General features: G+C 39.2%; 1 protein-coding gene across 1 annotated transcript; it reads right to left on the bottom strand.

The window, feature by feature from the left end:
- Positions 1 to 84: 84 nt before the first annotated feature.
- Positions 85 to 22,348, bottom strand: ZC3H12B (zinc finger CCCH-type containing 12B). The gene is made up of 6 exons (XM_048959170.1): positions 22,236 to 22,348; positions 14,736 to 15,510; positions 10,091 to 10,230; positions 8,808 to 9,042; positions 8,611 to 8,717; positions 85 to 8,135 (listed from the first exon to the last, which is right to left on the bottom strand). The coding sequence occupies exons 2-6, from the start codon at positions 15,338 to 15,340 to the stop codon at positions 6,715 to 6,717; spliced, it is 2,508 nt and encodes an 835-aa protein (XP_048815127.1). The 5' UTR covers positions 15,341 to 15,510; positions 22,236 to 22,348; the 3' UTR covers positions 85 to 6,714.
- Between the last annotated feature and the right edge of the window lie 139 nt (positions 22,349 to 22,487).

The following is a 22,487-nucleotide window of genomic DNA, read 5'->3' as shown; positions in this document are numbered from 1 at the left end:
TTCTGTTTTTCTTTTGGATATTCTGGAAGAGGTCTGCTGGTTCCTGTTGGTCATAATACTGAGAGCCCTTCCCTTTCAGTGACACCAGTATTGTCATTTGTTAGTTTGGATTATTTAGCCAGCATAAGGTCATGCTATAATTTTCATCTAGCTACGATTTCAAACGAAGGTGAGTTCTGTCTGGTGTTATTTATATTCATGACTTTGCTGAGGTTGAAAAGTCTCTTTGCTGTAAAGCTAGCATGATAAGCTAGCATGTGGAAATGGACTTGGTTGCTATTTTAGATAATTGATGAGAACAAGCATTTGCAGCTTTTTTTCCCTGAATTCAGTTTTCTTTGTGTTAACTTGTATTAAATGTTCTTGTTGCTTAGCAGCTTCTACAATTACTTGTAAAAAATTAGGAGTTGAAGCACTTATTTCAAGATTTCTCTGTAATAATTTGTTGGAGTGTATCTTCCAGGGGTTTAAGACAGAGCTTTTGTCTGAATCAGTCTAATAACTTGCAGTAGTTAAGAAACTAAACAAACAGGAAAATGTCAGTGCAGCATTGTGCAGTGGCATCTTTTTAATTCCTTATAGTTACCGTTCTCATTAGGTGCTAACACTGTTATTATATGTGCTATTTATACTTCTAAAGAGATGCAAACAACAGTTCAAAAAGGAAAGCATGCTAACAAATGCTATATGCAACTTCTCCTCCCTTGATAAAGGCACTCAGTAAAATTTCTTTTTCAGAATGCTAATTAGTTTGCTTACTAGAAATGTGTTCTGAGGGGGGACTAAGAAAGGCCGTGTTGATGTATTCCTTCAGTGCTTAATTTTTTCCTTTGCTTTAAATTGCTTGAGTCTGCCTTTTCCCCTCTGTAAATTTCTTTCCAGACAGGTTTCTACTGTCTGCAATACCACCTCCAAGTGAAGCTCTAGAAGGGACTGGAGATTAAAAATAATAATAATTTTCACAGAATCACAGAATTGTAAGGGTTGGAAGGGAGCTGCAGAGCTCATGGAGTCCAACCCCCTGCCCAAGCAGCTCCTACAGCAGGTCGCGCAGGTCTTGAACATCTGCAGAGCAGGAGACTCCCCCACCTCCCTGGGCAGCCTGTTCCAGTGCTCCTCACCTCACTGTACAGCCATTCCTTCGCACATTGGTGCAGAACTTCCTGTGCTGCAGTTTCCAGCCATTTCCCTTTGTCCTGTCTCCACTCACCACTGAAAAGAGTCCAGCCTCGCCATTCTGCCCCCCACACCTTAGATGCTGATAGACCTGGATCAGGTCCCCTCTCGGTCTTTATTTTGGAGCTTTACATAAGATTGCAAGGATAAATGATGCAAATGAGAGTCACTGAGGAAGCTGTGGCCTTGGGACCATCACTTTCACATAATGCAACAATGGAATCATTACGGTAACTTATTCCTGCCTGTTCAAGTCTTAAATATTTTGCTTCCTGAATGATAAGAGCAGTCACTCTCCAACGGACCTCCTGTGCTAAGAAAGGGTTACAGTTCTGGGGAGAAAACTGGAGCAGCAAGAGCATCCTGTGGAATCTAATGCTTCTCAGTAGAAGTGTCTGTGAGGGCTGTTCTGACTAACCATAAAGGGAGATGTGGAAGAAACTTTGTAATATGTGTATTTTAATGTTTTGTAATAGTTTTGTCTTTTGAAGTACCTGGATCCTCCTGGTTATTGTGAAAGCAAACATGGTAGTGGTAGAAGTTTGAGCAAATAGAGATACAGATAAAGGTGATCCTTTTATATCATTTTCCTTCCCCTGTTTTGTTTCCCCAAAACAGTTGAAGTAATTTCGAATCAAATCACTGTGATGCTGTATCCTTCCCATGAAAAGTGAAATGATGAGGTGTTGAAATGGATGAAGAAAATTGATTTAATAGAAAGATTGATGAGAAGTGGAACCTAATTAACACAAAGAAGTTTCTCCTCTGCTTTTTTTCAACTAAAATGGAGCATCCTTACTCTCATCCTTTTTCTATGCAGATTTAAACACAGAAGCTGAGCATTATATGACTTCACAATTTGGGTATTCTTCCTGTAAATCAACAAGGAGTGTTGAGATATAGCCTGGATGTGTTGTGACAGTTGTTTGGGACAAAAAGCTCTTCTGAGGCTCTCTCTTAAGAGGGCTGGGGGGAAAAAAAAAAAAAGGCTAGAAACAAATTATCCAGTGGCTCTCAGTTTTATTAAATAAGCAGGTTTTATATAGGTAAATATAAAGTATAACATTTCATGTGTATTAAATAGCTGTGCAAACCTTCTACACAGAGCAGGGAGGCTACAGGTAATAGACTGTATTAGTTTTTGATTCCTTTCAATAATTTTAGTATGTTTACAAACTTCAAAATACCAAAGACCAAAATCATAGAGACTATGTAACGGATCTTCAAAGGCTAAGCAAACACTGGCATGAGAGTAACTGAAGTAACAGCAAACCTGTATTTTTTCCTGTTTAAGTACTGCAAGGAACACCATTGCAATCCTATGGCTCTGTCACACAGCCTCCTATGGAGGGGTGCATAAAAGCTGCATTGATGCTGAATGCTGAACTGTAGCGCTAATAATGACAGATCTCATGATCTGGCTAATAGGAGTCTGGTGCTACCAGTGTTTCACGTTAACTTTTGGCAAGTCAAGAAAAAGCAGTATTTCTGTGGGGCAAATGGGTACAGAAATGAAGCTCATACCTTCTTTTTAGCATGGAATTTTTAGAATGACTGCACTCAAAACGTGCTCCCTTGAATGTTCCTGATAGTAGCTTGGTGGACATCACAGGTATGCATGCACACCACTAACCAACCAAGTTTTAAATAGGCTTATCAGCTCATATTTATTCTTTGCAGGTTCTGGCTTTACCAGTAAGAATTCCAAAATGCCAAAATTCAGAGTATCTGTTCCTAAACAGATACTTTGTTTTTTGTTGTATTTAATGAGGATTCTTCTGCTTGGCCTAAGCAACCATATGCCCACTTAATTTTTTAAGAGTTTAAATTTAAAAGATTTTTACAAAAAGCTAAACAGACTCATGCTAGTGAATGATATCCATGCAGCAGCATCTAGAGCGTTTGCACACTTACTACAGTGTTTTTTAAATACCACATATTGGCTTAACATCCATTTTTCACTCATTTTGTCATTGAGACTTACATTATATTTGGGTCAACCAAAATAACCCAAAGAGATTTATAAAATTTTACAACAATTAAACAGTAACGTTTAATTCTACAAACGGATAAAGCCCACTACTGTAGCTCAATAAGACAACAACAGGACTAACAGTAGTCAAATATTCTCTATGTCCAACTTAATATATTACTAACATGTAATTATGACAAAAACACACAAAATTAGGCTGACTTCCAATAAAGCATTTGAGTTTTGAATCAAGAATTTAACATTATGCACTCTTAAGTGATAAATTATGTGAAAGTAATACAGCTGAAGACTAAAGATCAATTATTCAGAATGCCTAGAGTAAGCACTGGCTCTGCTGATGTATGCTATTTCCTTGCAAGATTTCATCTTAGCGCTTTTTTTCTTTCTGCAGTTCCTCAGCTAGAATCTTTTGGATTTTATTAAAATATAGTTTCTAGAACTGCTTACTTACAGTTTTAAAAACATCTAAATACCATGCTCTCAGAGCATTTATACAGAGTCTTATATTCACAATATAGACAGTTATGATCATGTGTTAATAAGATCAACTCTTCCATGTAAGAAGAAATCTAAGCTTTTGCGCTGAAGATTAAGTCAGTGTTTTGAATTGGCTTGTAAACATATCTGAGAACAGATGCAGATATTGGAATTGTCACTTAACTGGTGGGTTAGGAAAGACTACATCACAAATAAAAGCTTCATTTCCTCTAAGGTGGACTAAACAAGCACAACGTTTGCAAATTATTTCCACAAGGCAACACTGCCCATTCAGTAACTCTGCCTAGGATGGATGCAAATAGCTTTTTATAAAAAGACAATTAGCTTTCAGAGTGCCTTACAGAAATGGCATGCTGTGTTTGCAGTACCTTAGCCTTTCTGTTTGGAATAATTCCTTTTTCTTATCAGTAAGACAAAGATCGTGAACATGAAAACAAGTCAACGAGTCCTACAAGAATGACTGTCCATAAATCACGCACAGCTTCACACAGTAACTTCTGCTCAGGCTTCTACACATTAAAATATCAAAAACACCCACCAAGCCCTCTTAAGATAGCTTACCTTTATAGTGGGAGAAAAAGGGGACAAACGTGTTTTTACATACAAATATTTAATTCCATGCAAGATGGAAAATGGGAGTGCAAAATAAACTTCATTTTAAGCCTACATAAATTATAAATTAACATGTTTAGAATAAAGCAAGGTCTATAGTAATTATATTGTTACTATTTTAAACACATGCAGATGAGTTAACAGCAACATTTTTACATAAGGTTTAGTGCAAGGATGAATCTGCTTAATAGACTAAAGGTAACCATGTAATGCTTTGAGGTGTACACACAGTATCTGTGCACATAATAAACCAGTTCTGAGAAGTTGTCTCGCTCATCTATAAACTATAAGTGCCCATTTTAAATAACAGAAAATCATAATTACTCATGGGCTACTTCTGTGTGACACATGGTGTCACAAACATGGTGGTGAACATGTAATACTGAAGTTAATCTAGAGGTTTATGGGTTGTTAGGTTTTTTGTTTTTTTTTTTGTTTTTTTTTGTTTTTTTTTTTTTTAAACAGTTTTTATACAATCAAGAAAAAGAGATACAATTTGTATCAACAAACAAAAGGTCATTTCTGGTTATTTGAGGCATTGCTCTCAGCTGCTTAATACCATGCAAGAGAAGAGAATAAGAATTAATTGCAAATTAAAAATCTAAAATGGTGGTTAATAAGAAATGTTTTTGGATACTGGTCAAGAGTTCAATCTGTTTCCTCCAGTTACTGTAGGTATCCAGAGATTTACTATTAACAGTGACGATAACTGTGACAACTAGTTAAAACATAGTTAAACACTGAGTGTAAACTCAAATCACCTTCAAGTTAACTCAAATATGTAATGATGTGGTCATTATATGTGTTCCTTGTACCAACAGAAGAATATTTGTCATGTGTGAAATGATGTGGTTATTATCAGTACATTAACTGTCATTGCACCTATAATGGTTTTCTTTGTTGCTTTTGACCTGCAGGAATACGTTTTGCCCATGATAAATAGCCTGAACAATATCGTGAATCAAACCAATCATTTATACAGTAATGCAGATGTGGAAATGATGATGTTTTGTTCCTTAGATAAACAGAGAGTGAGAAAGCAGCATGCAAGCCGTTATCAAAACACCAGAAACAACCCTGACTGCAGCCTCGCATTCCATGTGTTTCACAGTAAGAAACATTTAGGCAGTGTCACACCTTCTCATGAAGAAACAAAAGGCCATAAACTAGGCCTTCTCAGCTTTCATGAAAAAAACTACAGTAGAAGTCATTAAGTTCTAGCTCGAGACGTATCGAGTTAGTAATGGTTCAAAATGTTGAAATATACAATGGAGTCAAAAAAGGGCGTTCAGTCAGTGCAGCTTAAAAAACAAGAAACGCCTCTTTTGGAGACATTTAGCTACAAAGGTTCCCACCCTGAGCAAAATACCAGTTGAGCAAACAATGCCACACAAAATCTTCTCACATGTTTAAACAGAAATTTTAGAAACGGTCATGAGGCAAATGCACACCTCTGCGTGGATCTGAAGAGCAAAACCAAGCAAGCTTTGCCACAAACCTGAACTGTAGCATCTCTTTTCAAGGAACAGCCACTCCCACTCCTTTCACAGGTTGATCTTCTATGGCCGTTTTGCATGTTAAATGCCATCCTTGCCCACAGAAGGGCTGTAGACACAGATGAGTTTCTGCATTAACTTTCAGTTCCTGCTATTGGAGTCTGAGTAATCCAATTCATACACAACTGACAATTTTCTTTCATCTTTTCTAATCATCTGGAGCAGCAGATGATTCTGAATTCTGAAGAGGGAAGCTACAGTTAAAACATATTTTAGTTTTATCACGCCTTCATATTCCTTAATGTTTTGGTCCTAATTTAATGAAGCATTTGGCTTCTGTTGGACTGGAGTAACAGTAATAAACTCATGGGGAACAGTTTTGAAATTTAAGAAATACCAACAATATTAACATCCAAAAGCTGAAAGAGATTCAGCATCTTACAAATTGAATCATTTTTGTCAAGTTATTTTTCTTCAATATTTGAGGTACCAATAGGCGGCGTCAAATGGCAAAGCTGAAACCCTAGAAGTCATCCGGGATCGTATACAGCATGCTTTGAAAGGCCAATTAGGTATTTATAATCAAATTGAAAGTGTACATTAATACATGCAATATAACTGCTAATAATAATTTTGTATTAAAAGCTTTGAGACACTGAATGTGACATTGTAGTTCTTCATGAACTATCCATGCAGCAAGGTATGCACTTCCTGTAAAATACTATTAAAAATCTCTATTTTTAAAATCTTAAAATTTACAATACAGTCAACTCTTAAATAGTGCCTCAATACATATACAACAACTACTGTGTACAGAAGTTTATCCTACCTTATTAGAAAATATTTACAATAAATTTGCCTACTTCCTTCTTTATATAATTTTTCTACCAATTCCTATGTGCTGTATAGTCTCATTTATACAAAAGAGGTTATAATATTTCAACGCCCTGTTCTTAATTTGGCAACAATCATAGCTGCCAGCTGTTGTGCATCTGTCATGTGGGGATTCTTTTCCATCACAGAAAGGACAATGCTTGGCGGGAAAATATTGCAGAGATTCTTGTATGTTTGATACTGATGCTCTGGGATAACATGTGGCTCCCGTGGCTCACCACATATCCCAATCCATGGATTCCTCCACAGCTGCTCCATCTTCTCCGGCATGCTTCTTACCATTACAGGTTCATAACATGGCTGCATGAGGTTGTTACTCAATGGATATGAATGATAAGTATAAGAGTCTGTTGCACACGGTAACGGATCCCAACTAGCATGCTGCTCTCGACACAGAGGTGGTCTCCTCTGCCTTGTAGGATTACTTTCATAAAGCCGTGAGTCAGAAATACTGTCCATTCTTGTCATGACCAAGGCACGGCTTGACTGTGCAGTTGATGGATGAATATTTTGAGGCACAGGGTATTCTCCTGGACAACTGGACCGTGCTCCAACAACTGGATGCTGGGCATGCAGGCCTAAGTGGGAAACAGACTGTTTGCGAAGGGATTGTTTAGGCTCTTCAGTTCCAAAACTCTGAACTCTATTTAAGGCTTCATGGTAACCATGGGGAAAAGGCTGAAGACGATTTTGCGATGTCAGTCTGTGGATCTTCACATTATCTTCTGGACTGGCATCTGCTACACCCAGATACAAGTCATTGTAAGAGGAATAAGAATCATTACTTGTATGGCTTAAGCAATTGTCAGGACAGGGGCTTGAGTTTCTAGAATACATCCCCTGGTCCATATCAGCCCCGTAATAATCTGTGTTATGCATACTACTTATGCTCAAGTTGGAGAAATCACTGAGTAAGGAATAATAGCCATGGTCCCCTAACGATTCATATTTGGGATACTGGTCAGTGTAACTAACTGAGGTGCCATGGCTGTTGGTGACTAATATTGGAGGATATTGCACACTGGACATGTGTTCCAGTGAGGATTTCTGATGCGTGAACTGTGAGGAACCTGGCACTGGACTGCTTGCAGATCGAGTATTTAATGCACCAGCTGCATGGCTTTTTGGTGGAGGGAGCGTTGGTACACTTAATGCAGAAACCAGAGATGGGACAGAGTTGGCCTCGGACTTCCGGGCTACTGTTAACTTTTCCTCAGGCTCCACAGCTACTGATCTAATGCTTGGATCTGACTGACGCTTTGGGGCAATGCGTTTCACTTCAGAACTGATCTCTCCTTTGGAGCTGGAGGGCCCTGTGCCACACTTAGCCAAGGCTCCCTCACTCATTGTTTTCACAGCAGATAATTTGGCACTTATTCGAAGCTCATCCGCTACTGACCTTTGAGGCTGGTTTGCCCGTTCTGGGTGGTAATATTTACATTTGTGCCCATAGGTGCACTTTTTACCTGTAAGAAAAGTGATTTCAAGTTACATAAATCAAACATTGATACTACTGCCCGCTACCTTTTTCTTCATACCTTTCACTTTTTCTTAATTGTAATGTTTCTGTATTATCATTGTTAAGAATAATTACATGTGCAGGCATTCACAGACTGCTACTACCTGTAACCAGGTATATCACTGCATCACTTTTGTTCCTACCATTCATGAGCTCAATACTGACAACATACTCAATGCTATATAAAACATTCCTAACACAGTCTGTGTAGTTATAAATCTCTTTTATTGAATACAAACCAGAAAAAAATAGCAAAAAGCTGTGATAGCCTTAATTTTTTGCTATATTATTTTTATTAATATGTGCGTGATAAATATAAAAAAGGATATGGTGCTTGGATGGCTAGTAATGCCAAAATGTTAATTAATTGCTCGCTTCACCTACCTTTGAACAGAGCACATCTATATGGCTTAAGCACTTACCATAAGGACACGGTTGTTTTTTATGTTCAGGAATAACTGGCCTTTTCCTTAAGAAGTTTTCAAGGCTTGGACCATGGCGTCCTAGAGGATCATCAGGAGGCATAAATCTAATGGGAAAGAAATGAAATTTGAATTTCAGCTTTTACTGAGGGTTCAGAATTGGCAAATTCTCTTAATTTTTGAAGGAAAAAACATACTTATCATTCACAAAAGAATACATTAACAGACGCTCCTCTATGAACTTCTTCCATTCTGGTTTTTCATTTTGAAGATCTCGATAGTTGTCATTTGATACAATTATGCCATCTGAGTCAAAAGCAAGCTTTACTATGAATCGATCATCATAGCAAACTACTCTTCTCCCCTGAACTCTTCGAGATGGGGTGAAAACAAGAATTTTTTCTTTCTCCAATTTCCGTAAGATTTCTTGATCTGTAAAATAAGTTTACTTAAGCAACTTCTTTAAACGTTTGTGAAGAAATACAGCCCATGGAATATTACACTTTTCCTCTTTTCTGAGAAATAATTTTATTATTATGTGCATATATAATCCTCATTTAAAAATACAAACAAAAACCTAGGAGAATGACATTTCTGATCTTTCAAAGCACTAAGTAAATACCCTGTATTTAAGCTTTATAACCACTGTACTCCCCTGTAAATATCCATTTTCATGAACAGTTAGAAAAGGAACTGAGCTTGTTTAGCTTGGGAAATCTCATTGTGGCCTTCCAATACTTAAAGGGAGCGTATAAAAAGGAGGGGGAATAGCTGTTTATGAAGGTGGATAGTGATAGGACAAGGGGGAAAGGGTTCTAAAATGAGACAGGCGAGGTTTAGGTTGGATATGAGGAGGAAGTTTTTCACACAGGGTGGTGAGGCACTGTTCACAGGTTGCCCAAGGAGGCTGTGGATGCTCCAGACCTGCCAGGCTGGATGTGGCTCTGGGCAGCCTGGGCTGCTGGTTGGTGACCTGCACACAGCAGGGGGTTGGAACTGATGAGCACTGTGGGCCTTTGCAACCCAGGCCATTCTATGATAACTCAGTTATTACTGCCTTCTTGTTAGCTTGGAGTAAAACGTAAGTACTACAAATGGGGTCAAAATATATTCTGCTTCTTCAGTGTTCAAGATAGCACTAACAAAAGAGTCCCTGGACAGATACTACTTATTTTCTACTAGCCCAGGAACTAAGAATTATTTTCTGTCCGCTTAACAACATTTGCTAAAATTGTATCTCCTCTTAAGAGTGCTGACATAATCCAGTTATATTTCAAAAAAAGAATTTTTTTTTTTTTTGCAGATGCAAATACTTAACTGCTCCTCACCAGGGAAGTTGTTTTGTTCTCAGTTGAGTGCAAGCAACGCTATGGCCACAGCTTGGCATGTAGTTCTTATTAGAAAAATGACACAGTTCTGTCTTAATGTAACACGCTTATTTACTTGAACCAAAAAGTCAAAGAAAATCTTGACCTATTACCTGTAATTGGTGCATCTGGTCTAGACTGTTCTTTTCTCCATGCAGGTACAAACACGGTGATATCTTTATGTCCTTTTTCCAGAAACCAATCAACAGCTAGTTGAATTCCCCGACAGGAAAATCCTTCTTTATTTCCATGGCTGAAGAAAAAAAACAAAAAACAAAACAAAAACAAACAAAAAAAAAACACCAGAAGGCTCAGAAACAGCAAACATAAAAGTTTTGGCTCTGGGTTTTATTGTTGTTGTTTTTCTTTTTAAAGCTGTCATGATGTAGGTAAATAAGGGAAATAGAATTTATAGAGACCAGACAAATACAAAACAGTTATAGAATAACCCTAATGCAAAAGTGCAGTAGAAATGCTAAGTAATGGCCTGACGCAGTGACGGAGCACCTGGTGGGAAGGAAGAGTCAGCCCAGGGGAGCTCAGGTGTATGCAACATACCTGGGTGACCAGAAGGGCTGGGGCCAGGATTCACCCCTTCCAGACTTTAAGAGCTGGCAGTGGAGGTGGGGTATATCTGAAAGCAGCTTTTTTTTTTTCTTTTTTTTTTTTTTCCCCCTCTCACCTTCTCTCTTCCCCCCTTCGTTTCTGTGCTAACTGCTGTTGTGTTTAAGTGAATCCTCCCTTACTGTAGTCTGGAATTCTGCTGCTCTGCTGTCATTCTTGCACTTCCCATCACGCTACAAAAATTTTTTTCTACTTTTTCATTTTATTAGCTGATCTATTGAAAAAACTCACCTTCAAAAAATTGAGCTCATCTAAAATAGTGCTATAAAAAAGTTAGCAATAATAAAAATAAATGAACTAGTGAAGCTGACTGTTAAGAGGAACAGATGCTTTCAAAACATCTAGATTAAAAAATACTTTATTTCTTTTAGAGAGAAATTACTGTAAAAGTTCTTCAAGCTCTTTCTTCCCTTCTCCAACTAATCAAAAACTTCTTTTATGCAACATACCTAAGTCTTTACAATTGTACAGAATTGAGTGTTTGAAGCAGCTGTATAATACCATTTCCATTCATAAAATGGCATTAAAAGTTTTTGTAAAGAAAAAATAGATATTTGATAGACACTAATTAGAATCAATTATAAATCTTATTTAGTCTACCTTACTTGTTGATTTGTTAAATATGAAACACAATTCTTCAAGTTTATTGTAAATCTTCTCAGAAAACAGTTAAGAAGTGCCTGAATAATATATGAGGACTGTACTGGGAACTGCTGAGCCACAGCCTGAACCACTGACTGGGCACCTGAGGCAAGGGCTGAGTCAGCTGTAGGAGCGCAGGTGCAGGCAATTCAGGTGTGACCAGGAAGGGCGGAGCCTGGCTGCACCTCTCCTGGACCCCACTTAAGGGCTGGCTGACCCTGGGGAAGGATCTTTTTCTGGAGATCTCTCCTGTTTGGAGCTTTCCACTGCAAGCCTAGATCCTTGGATATGGGTGAGCATTTCTTCTTTGATTGTCTCTTTTCCACCACAGTTATCTTTCCAACTATAACACCAGTAAAGTGCTCTCCTAACCGTGCTACTTTTTCAACTGTCCATTTGTTAACTGTAGAGAGGACATACAGTAAATATTATGTTCTTAGTATTTATTCTACGTATGTAAGATGTATAGATTGCATTATGAATGATTTAATATTTAGATTCAAGCTAACGCTTTCTTTCCCTGAAAAAGAGTGCATATATTGTTTCCATATGGTGATATTGAGGAAGAAAAAATACTTAAGGAAAAAAGTAAGGTTGACTCTCTTACTGAAGAAAAAACAGTAATCCCCCTTTGTCACACTTTAGTTAGCAATGTGAACTACCTTAAAATTGCATCTGAAAAGAGCAGACTGGTAAGCCAATGTTATGCTCTTTGATGTGCTTTTCTCAAAGCGTTTTCATTCAGAACTGTCTGCTTCCTCAGGACAACTGCAGTTTTTCGTCAACTATGAGATAGCATTGGAGCTGTCCAGTTCAATATTCTCCCTGGGATTTCTATATTAATTTATTCAGATTATTCCATTTGCCACAGAAGGCATTAACTCAATCAGCTCAGTGATGCTGCATTGAGGAGCAGTGTCCTCGCTTTCAAAGAGCGGTTGAGTAGGGCTCCTAGGGAGCGTTCCAGAATGCTATGAAAGCCATGTGACACTTCTTACCAGAAATAACCGAGAGAACAAGCTAGCAGTGAGAAATACAGGAGAGAACTTTCCTATAGGTGCCCCAACATGTGGGAGTAGTCCAAGCAATTGGTGTAATTAAGGAGATTCTTGTAGCTACATGAAACGCTAGGAATGTCTCCCACAGATTAAAGCAACTGGCATTTGTTTGTAGCAGTATCCAGCTATCATAACCATCCAGAGACAAGCTGTTGGTTCTGTGTAGCATCCCCCAAAAATGTTCAAGAAAAAATCTACACTGAAAGTGGAAATGTTCTTACATAGGCACCATTAATTACGTTTTTTTTGTTGTTTTTTTTTTTTACCTTAAAGGCTACAATTTGCATGATCAATGCAGCTTTTTTGAAGGCAAAAGCTTTATTATTCTTTCACTTTTCTGGTATTCTCAGCCTATACAAGAATGCTGAATTATTAAGAGAGTAGCATCTTACTGAAGAGGTCTCTAGTATTATTCTATGGATTATAAATCAAAATTTTACTTATTGGAGAAAAACATCACAGATTACTAGAGTGCAGTGGAATACGTGTTTTACTTGGGCTCGAAACACTGGAGAAAGTAACACTGAAACAGATGAAGCCAGTCAGGTATCTAATACCAGAAGTATAACTAAGGCCTACAGAAAACCAGCATATTCCAAATCCTTGCAATTATTAATTCAAAAGCATTGCTAAAGTGATTTTCTGCACCCTTTTTGGATTCCATAGAATATAATATTCTTTTATATTTTCAAATGCATACATAACTTATTTCATAAACAGAGTATTCACAGGTATGCAGTAATAAGAGTACACAATTTTTGCCAGCTGCTGTCACACAGTGCTCAGGAGTTATTCAGGCAGTACAGAGACTGAAAATATAACAAACAGTTAAAAAAAAAAAAAAGTTTTTTAAAAAAAAAAAAGTAAAATCAATATTGGTGATGTTGCTTTACAAAAATATCTTTTTGGTTTGTGGTGTAGCTTAATGCTAATAGGCAGACAAGTACTGCAGTTGTTCTCCCACTCACCCTAGTAAGAGGTGGGAGAAAATGAGGTGGAGGAAAAAATAAATCCTAGTGGGTCTGAGACAGAAGTTCAATGAAATAAAAGCAAAGACTGCACAGAAGCAAACGCTTCTCATCAGCATCCAATGTTCTTCCACTTATTGGGAAGCAGGACCTAAATACGTATAGTGGTTGCTTGGGAAGACAAATGTGTACATAATGAGAATCAGAATCATAGAATGGTCTATGTTGGAAGGGACCTTTAAAGATCATCTAGTCTGTGTTGCCATGAGCAGGGATGTCTCTCATTATATCAGGTTGCATAAAGGCCCATTCAACATTGAACACTTTCAGGAATGGGCCATCTGGGCAGCCTGTGCCAGTTTTTCACCAACCTCACAGTGCAGAATTTCTTAATGCCTAATCTAAATCTACTCTAGTTCAGTGTAAAACCATTAACCCTTGTCCTATCACTACATATACTTGTTTTTAAAAAAAAAAAGTCTGTCTTTCTTATAAACCCACTTTATGCACTGAAAGATCTTCTTGGAGCCTTCTCCAAATTAAACAACTCCAGCTCTCTCGGTCTTTCTTTGTAGAACTGGTGTTCTAGGCCTGCCACTTTGTGGCCCTCCTCTAATGAGCCACTTTAAAGTCCACATCTTTCTTGTGCTGGGGAACTCAGAGCTGAATGCAGTACTCTAGGTGGGCTTTCACAAGGAAGAATCACCTCCCTTGACCTGCTGGACATGCTGCTTTTTATGCAGCCCAGAATACAGTTGGCTTTCTCCTTCTTCCCCAGAGCTTTTATTGCTGAGCATGATGTCACAGTCTGGAATATCTGCTTGGTCTATTTATGTCAGCTGCAACGGTGATGTCCCTTCCTCACCTTTTGCCCACCCTCTGACTACCGGCCAAGGGAGGTGGGGTTGGAGAGATGATCTTGATGCTGTGCCAGCGTTGCTCTGCAACAGTTGAAACACTGGTGTAATATCAATGCTGCTCTAGTTACAAGTGCAAATCACAACATGGCATGGGCTGCTGTGGGGAAAATTAACTCCACCCCTTATAAGACCCAGTACAGATCCATGTTGACCACAGCTTGAGTTGTGTAGACTCAAGTAGCCTTGTGCTTAGGCACATCTGAATTCACAAGTATCACAGCTGTGTGAGTCAGCAGGCTAAGCTCATGCATAGCCCTGTACTGACATTGCTAAATTGCTTTGACTTCTGAATAGGCTTGATCAGCAGTAGTTCAACTTTTCTCAAGTCCAGCACGTACCATCAGCATATATTAATGTCATTTTAAACTATTTTTAACTCCCCTGTTCGATTGCCTCTGGACATTAATATTTTTTCAGTATTGCTTAAGGACTTGAATAAAACAAAACACAGCATAGTACAGTTCAATTCCCCAGCACCGATATAGATTTTTCACATCAATATTTTTTGTCATTTTTCTTTTCGTATGTTGCAAGAGGGAGACCCACCTCATAGCCACGTTGCTTCCATCAATGACAATTGGCCTCAAGTTATCACTGTTATCCACAACTTCATCTTCAAGTGACAATTCAGGGCTTGCTATTTCCTTTGGGCAAGGACCTCTTGGCACCAGAGTATTAGTGGTACTGCTGTTCTGTCCCTCTGATTCACTTTTGTTACCAAGTCTCACAAGTTCTGCCAGAACATCATTGATGAGCGCATCTGCTCCCAGTTTATTCAGTACAGCCTGGATCTGATCTCCTGCATACCCAAGCTTTAAAGCAAAATCCATTTTAGCTTGGTATTCCTTGTCCAAATTTGTTTTGCATTCCTCTAGTTTCAAGTCTTGTGTGATACTGCTCTGTGAAAAACTTGGGCGATCCAAGCACGGGGAGCGACAGAGTGGCCGATGTGGTTTAGTGGAAGCCTCTTTTTCTCTCCATGGAATATTGCTACAGCTGCTTCGGAAGTACGGTTGCTCAGGTTCGCTTTCTGAGCTCGTCCATTCCTCAGATTCAGCGCTGCATTCCCCAGCATCTTGTTCCACATTTCTCTCTTCTCTGGTGTGCCTCTTCTCCATTTTCAGTTTCCCTACCATAGACCAGGCCGTCATCACGTTCAGCTTCCAGTCAGAGAGCTCAGAACTTTTTCTTCATTTCCAAAGTCACCCGAATTTCATACTCAATTGCATTGTGTTTGCTAGTTACACAAAGTTGACACAAGACTAGAGCAAATTTGCCTTGCTTGTTATGTTCTGGCATAAACAACACCAGCATGAAGATCCTTTAAAGCAAACAAACAAACAAAAAAGTTTTGTAAAATTCTGCAAAATACTTGACTACAGTAATTTTGTTTACAAGTAAATAGAGTTCTCTCATCATTTCAATTTCCATGTTAAGATTGATAATGATAAAGCATGTAACTTTGAATCTTTAGTCACAAATTAAATTATTTTTCCCTTCCACAATATCTCCACACGTGAAAAATTTACTTCCCATATTATACACTTGCAGCTGTAATTGATTGAATATCTTACTAATATTTTAGATGGGATTTAAAAAATAAAAGAGTGACCCAAAATTTTCATTAGAAAGCTGTTTTTCATAGCCTTCTACAGCATGAACAGCCTGTCTGCTTCAGCAACACGGTGTGGAGTTCCTGTATGTACAAACTCTAATACAAACCATTTTAGTCTGTTTCAGAGACGTTTTACTGCCAGAGTTGATAAGTGACACCTCCTTAAGTTTAGTGCAAACTGGCAGCTAGACATGCAAAAAAAAAAAAAAAGTCAATACAAACATGCAGAAGGGTTCTATGCAATGATTATTTTGTGCTTTTCATTTCCTATATCTACTGCACTGAAAATTCTAAAATCAAGGATGGATTCTACTGCATTTTGTCAGAAAGTCAGGATACACACAGTTTCTGTCTTATATCAGAAGTGTTCAAGGAATCCTATTGAGAGGTCTGTCAAAGTAAGCATCAATGTGACCTATGAAAGGATGAACTAACGTAATGGAGCCTTGGAAAAACAGATTTTAAAAGCAACAGCAGTGCATGTTTTAGAGGAAATTGTCAATTTGGACGTTTAGATAAATATAGATAACTAAATAAAATTCATTGAGAAATATGGAGGATAGAAGGATTTTGTAAGTCAGCATTTAAGGCAGAATAGGAGTTCAACTATTTGACAGAAGAGTTGACAAGCTAACCAAAGTAATTAACAAGCGGCCTACTTTCAGAAAGTTTCAAGTCCTGCTTTCCTTTATAAAACAGCAGACTGCGAACGTAGCATTCAATGAGAATAATGAAAAACAATGTAATTGTTATGATGAATCTATTTATTTCAAATCCACTCTCTCTTTTTAACAAATTTTGCTTTTGTTAAAGTCACCTCCTTTAGATGAAGCTCCAGACAAAAACAAGAGAATGAAAGAGATGAAAAGGCAAACATATCTAATTCTCAAAGAGAACCAACTGTTTTAAAGTTACATCTGTATGAGGAACACGATCCTGGATTTAAACAGCAATCACAACAGAAGCCCCAGTACTGGCACCAGTTCTCAAATATACTTTTGCTTGTTACCTTTGTGTTCTGAAGAATGCTGTGATTGATGTAAGCTCTGGATGTATGAAAAGCTCTCTTGCAAGACTGCTATGAGAATTTTTGTGGCACAAAATAGGCACGACTTTGGCACCAGAATGAAGATGGCCAAACACGTCCTTTCCTAATAGGCTCCCTCACACACTTCACTTGTGTAATCACTTAGTGTAACAATTAATGAATTCACATCTCTTTTAAGCACCTTTCTCATTTCCTCTCAAGTCTCTTCTATGACTTCAGGCTACAGGCAAGAATCAAAAGTTGACAAAGTTTTTCTCAAAAAATCAACTAAGTATTTGGACTGATTACATACGGAGCTTTACCAAATAGGCTGTATTCAAGTGTGTATGGGAACTGTTGAGTCATGGCCTGAACCACTGACTGATCACCTGAGGCAAGGGCTGAGTCAGCTGCAGGAGCACAGGTGCAGGCAATTCAGCGGTGTGACAGCAAGGGTTGGAGCCTGTCTGCACCTCTCCTGGACCCACTTAAGGGCTGACTGCCATTAGGGAAGAATCTCTTTCTGGAGATTCTTTCCTTTGGAGTTTCTACTCCAGCCTAGGACACGGGTGAGCATTTCATTTATTTTTTGATTGTCTCTTTCCACCAAAATTATCTAACTATAAACCTGCAAAATACCATCCTAACCACACCACTCTTCTAACTGTATGTTTGTTAACTGTACAAAGCGTTTTTAAAATCTTATTTCTAGCTTCCCAAGAAACCACAATGGCTCTTACTGAGCTACTGCCAAGCTAGAAAACAATAGGAGAAATACTCAGTTAAAGTGCACTGAGGGGGTTACTCTGCTGTGCGGCATTGCTAAATCCAGGATCTTGAAATAATTATTGGACTTTCTTGAGGGGGAAGGGAAAGGTGCATCCAGTATAGCTGGAGGGCACCTCTAACGCTGTGGTTGTTGTCCTTTAACTAAAAATTTCACCCAGTAATAAAACAATCTTTCAGAAATCTGAAAGGTTATCCAGTTTCTAAAGTTCTCAATATACTGACTGCACCCTTATGTGCATGCTATGCTATCCACCAAGTGGGAGGATAAACTCAGCATGTAGGACTTATGCTTTCAGATATACTACCAGTCACTTCAGAAGCTGCTAAACAAAGAGTTAGAAGCAGAAAAAGTCATCCCACTGAGTTACCATCAAGCATTATCTTTACAGAAATAAATAAGAAGGCTTTAATGGCATCTTGTAACTGGAAGTTTTCTGGTCTGTTGCCATTGTAAAAACAATGTCAAGTCACTAATTCATCTGCTTTAAGTAGCACGTTGGATTAGATGACCTCCTGAAGTCCATTCCAATCTAAGTTATTCTTTGATCTCAGATTCTTTCATTGCTGTGGTGATGGCAGTGTTCATCTCCAAGAAAAATAAATTTTTGCTTTCAAAAATGAAATAGTAAATCCCTATGCTATAGCATATATTTCACTCTTTAAAGACAGATGACCTAAATATAGGCTAGGACAAAGCATCCATTAGAAAAGACTTCGCAAAGAACCTTAAAAAAGGAGGGAGGAGGGGAGAATTAGGTTTAGGGTTTCATGTGGTTCATGGTTAAAAACTCTAAGAAATTGATTTTTATATGACTTGGCTGTGTGGGCTTGTTAAAGGAATAAACACATTAAATTTCTTATGGATGCTCTTACTAAAAAAATAAGTTTAAACTTTATGCCGTAACGTAAGGTTGATATTCTGACCCTGTTATTAAGCACTCCATGTCTGCGTCTTTCCTGTACTGAGGACTCCACATCTGAATGCAGTGCTCCAGGTGAGGCCTCACCCGAGCAGAGTAGAGGAGCAAGATAATTTGTCTTGACCTGCCAACCATACCTCTTTTTATGCAGCTCAGGATACGGTTGGCTTTCTGGGCTGTGAGGGTACATTGCTGATTCATGTCCAGCTTACCATCCACCACGACCCCCAAGTTCTTTTTGGCAAGGCTGTGCTAAATTTTTTTGACCCCCAGCTTGTTTTGATAGTGTGGGTTGCCGTGACCAAGGTGCAAGACTTTGTACCTGGCTTTGTTGAACCTCATGAGATTCTCCTGTGCTCACTGCTTGGCCTGTCTAGGTCTCTCTGAACAGCATCCCATCCCTCAGGCACATCAACACATCAGGCATGGCATCATCCAGAAACTTCGAGTGTGCAACTCAATACCACTGTCAATGTCGTTGATAAAGACATAAAAGAGTATCAGCCCCAGCATAACCCCCTAAGGGATGCCACTCATCACTGATCTCCATCTGGACATTAAGCCATTGACCACTATATCCTCATGAAATTCTAAAGGAGTCACACAGCAAACAATGTAAAGACTAGTTTTTCTTTTGACATGATGATTCAACCTAGTATGCCAGCAAACAAAGTTAAAACTAAGTCATTTAAGAAAGTTAAATACAGGTGTAGTGTAGCAGGAATGCTCAGTCATGATGCTCAGTCATGGAGCACCTGGTGGGAAGGCAGGGCCAGCACAGGGGAGCTTAGGTGCAAGCAATGTACAGAGTGATGGAAGGGATGGAGCCAGGATCCACCCTTGCACAGACCTCATTTAAGGGTTGGCAGTGGAGCTGAGGGACTCTCTCCAGAGATCCCTGTGTATTTGATACCTTCCAAAGGGAAGCAATTTTTTTTCCCCTTCAATTCTGCATTCACAGCTGCTGCGTTTGGGCTTGTCCTCATTTGCTGCAGCCCAAGAAAGACTTTGCCAGCCCACTATTATTGCTGTACCTTCCATCACATTATAATGTTACAAGCAGCTACCCTTAAAACAAAAATACACTTAGCTGAAGACTTTAAATATAGAAAGAATATATGTATTTGAGTGGAGATTGATAGTAAATGAAGTTTCTGTTATGACCAATCTCATGAACCAACTGCTCATCTCAGAACAATAAAGCTAAATCTATTGCTTAGCTCCATACTTCTCCGTTTCTTCCCTAAATCTGAAATATATCAAACCATACTAAGTGTCGTGGTGTCAGAAATCCCGGATTTGTAAGGGTGTTTTTTCTTATTTCCAGATGAATCTCCTGCATTATCATAACATCATATACAGGTTATCAAAAACAAACAAACAAAACACAGTAGCAGGTGTGAAGTATTATTATTCAAATATACTTCTCATTTGTAACGCCTGGAAAAATAGTATTTTCAACTAAAATTACAAAAAAAAAAAAAAGCATACATACAACATATAGACACATGCATTCTTGTCCTGTCATGTATATATGGTTCTTCAAAGTCCTTTATGTCTAGCAGCTTTCATAATCAAAAGTGGTGAGTAGTCTCAGCGTTGTTTGTGAGTTCAAGGTATCAGCCTATTTTTTTTATAATATGAGAATGGATGAATCAATATATTAAACCAGTTTATAATCTTGCAACACCCAGAAATTTTTCCTGAGTTTATAAATTATTTTTCTTCACTTTTCCAAGCCTAGCTTCTATAACTGGACTTCCATCCTGCTGCCTTCCTTATTCCAAAGAGCTCCAGTACTTTTGCTCTAGAAGTAAACAGTAATAGAGTTTAAGTGATGGAAGCGATTTGTTTTGGGACCTACTACTCACAGATCTATAGTACAACTATAAATGTTTAACAAAATGACAGCTCAGTTGGCTAGGAAAGTCAGAAGTAATAGATGTCTACAGTGGAATAATTTGCATTGGAAAAAGGCATTCTGAAAGACTGAAGAACAGAAAGCCAAAAGTTATTCACTGCAGTTGACAGTAAGGTTTGACTCTTACTAGTTCATCTGCACATAAAGTGTCCCTGGTATTCATACATCCTCTTTACATCTTTTGTTTCTGATCTTTTTCATTGGTGACTTCAGTTGATGTTAGTTTTTTTTTTTTGTTTTTTTTTTGTTTTAATTTAAAATACATTTTAAAGAGGCTTTTAAAATGAAATTGACTTAGGAAGTTTTACAGAGGGCTTCAATTAAAACTCAGTAAGCACCATTATAGAAGACTGTCTCAACACAGGTCCAGAAAACATCAGCAGTTACAGGATGAACATACAGAAAACATGACAGTGGAAAAAGAACACATTCCAACAGCAGTTCAATTGTTCTGTTCGAGAATTACCTCCACATCCCTACTAAAGTAGTTTTCCAGCTAGACTCAAAGATTGTTTTGAACACTTGTAAAATTTACCTTTCAATTCTACGTACCATAGTGCTGTTTACAGTATGTGGCAATTAAAAGATGCATTTCTATAATTAAAGGTACTTCCTGTACAAAAGCAACAACTTCAGACATCCACTTTAGTGAACTCACAAAGCATATGAAATCAGATGGATCTGGCATGCTAATGCTGCATATTCCCAGGCACACAGAACTACCAATATGCTGAATATACATTCATGAACAAGCAGAATTTTCATTTTCTTTCTATTCTTCCTTTCCATTCATGACAGTACATATCACTAAAACACACTAGAAGACTGAAAAAACAAAAAAGATAACGCATGTATTAAACAATTAATTTAGATCTACACTTATCAACTTAAGAAGACACAATATAGCTTTTGCATTCCTTTTTATTGTTTAGCGACTTGGGAAAGAATTACACAAGTCTTGTGAAATACAGTCTCCAAAGGTTTAAGTGATAATTAGAAAAGAGCTGTGCAAAATAACGTTTTCAAATGAATGAATTAGAAATACGACTGTAAACATCCTCTATACTGTAGTAAATGATCAGTTTCTAATTCACATTTACAGTATAAAGCAAAACAGAAGGATGTAAGTAGTGATCATCAGGTACCCTCCGCAAAAGTAATTTCCTTATTTAAGCATATGCTGCTATTAACACAAATTTCTTGCTACCCTTCTTATGTTCAGAGACATAACACCACCTTAAACAGCATGCTACCGCAGCCTTCACAATCCCTGCTTTGCCCTTATTAAATGAAACCAGGCAAATTCCCCGATTCTGCACCCAGCTGGCGAACGGTGGCAGAAAAGGCCTAGACGAGAGACCCCCGGATCCAAACCCCCGCTGGGATAACCACATCAGCTCCCCACACGGCCCCGCACCGGTCTGCTTCGCAGAGCACCCGCGGAGCTGTTCGGACCACGCAGCATCGGCGGCGCCGTCGGGAAGAGGCGGCAGTAGGCCAAGCGGCCGCCCAGAGCCAACAACGCAGCGGCGCACGCCGGGGCAGCGGCTCACCCTGCTCGAGCCGGGCGTGCGAGCGGCGGAAGGCCGCGGCTCGAACGAGGCCCAGCCCGGAGACCGCCGGCGGGCAGCAGGGGGCGCCCTGCCGTCCTCTCGCGACACGCAGAGCCCCCGTGCCGCGCCGGGAAAGGGCGTCCGCCACCGCCAGGGCGCCGCCGCTCCTCCGGCCGCCCCACGGCTTCCCTCGCCACCCCTTTCCTCAGCCGGGGCCTCACCCGCTGTTGTCGCTGCAGACGCCGCCCGTGGCTCCTCGCTGAATCTGGCGGCGGAAAGGCGAGCGATGGCGGGGCTCGGCGCGGCCGCGGCACGGGCCCCACGCCGACCGCTCCCGCCGCATGGAGGGGGAAGGACAGACTGGAGCGAGGGGAGAGGGAAGAGGGTTGGAGGGAGGGGGCGGCAAAGCCCGGGCGGGACGGGATTGAGAAAGACGGGGGAAGGTGCGGGAGTAGGGTTCAGCGCCGGCGGGA

Source organism: Lagopus muta, chromosome 13 (genome assembly GCF_023343835.1).
Source record: "Lagopus muta isolate bLagMut1 chromosome 13, bLagMut1 primary, whole genome shotgun sequence".
In the NCBI taxonomy this organism is placed as follows: domain Eukaryota; kingdom Metazoa; phylum Chordata; class Aves; order Galliformes; family Phasianidae; genus Lagopus; species Lagopus muta.
The sequence above is the reverse complement of the archived record's forward strand: the minus strand, read 5'-3'. Positions and strand labels throughout refer to the sequence as shown.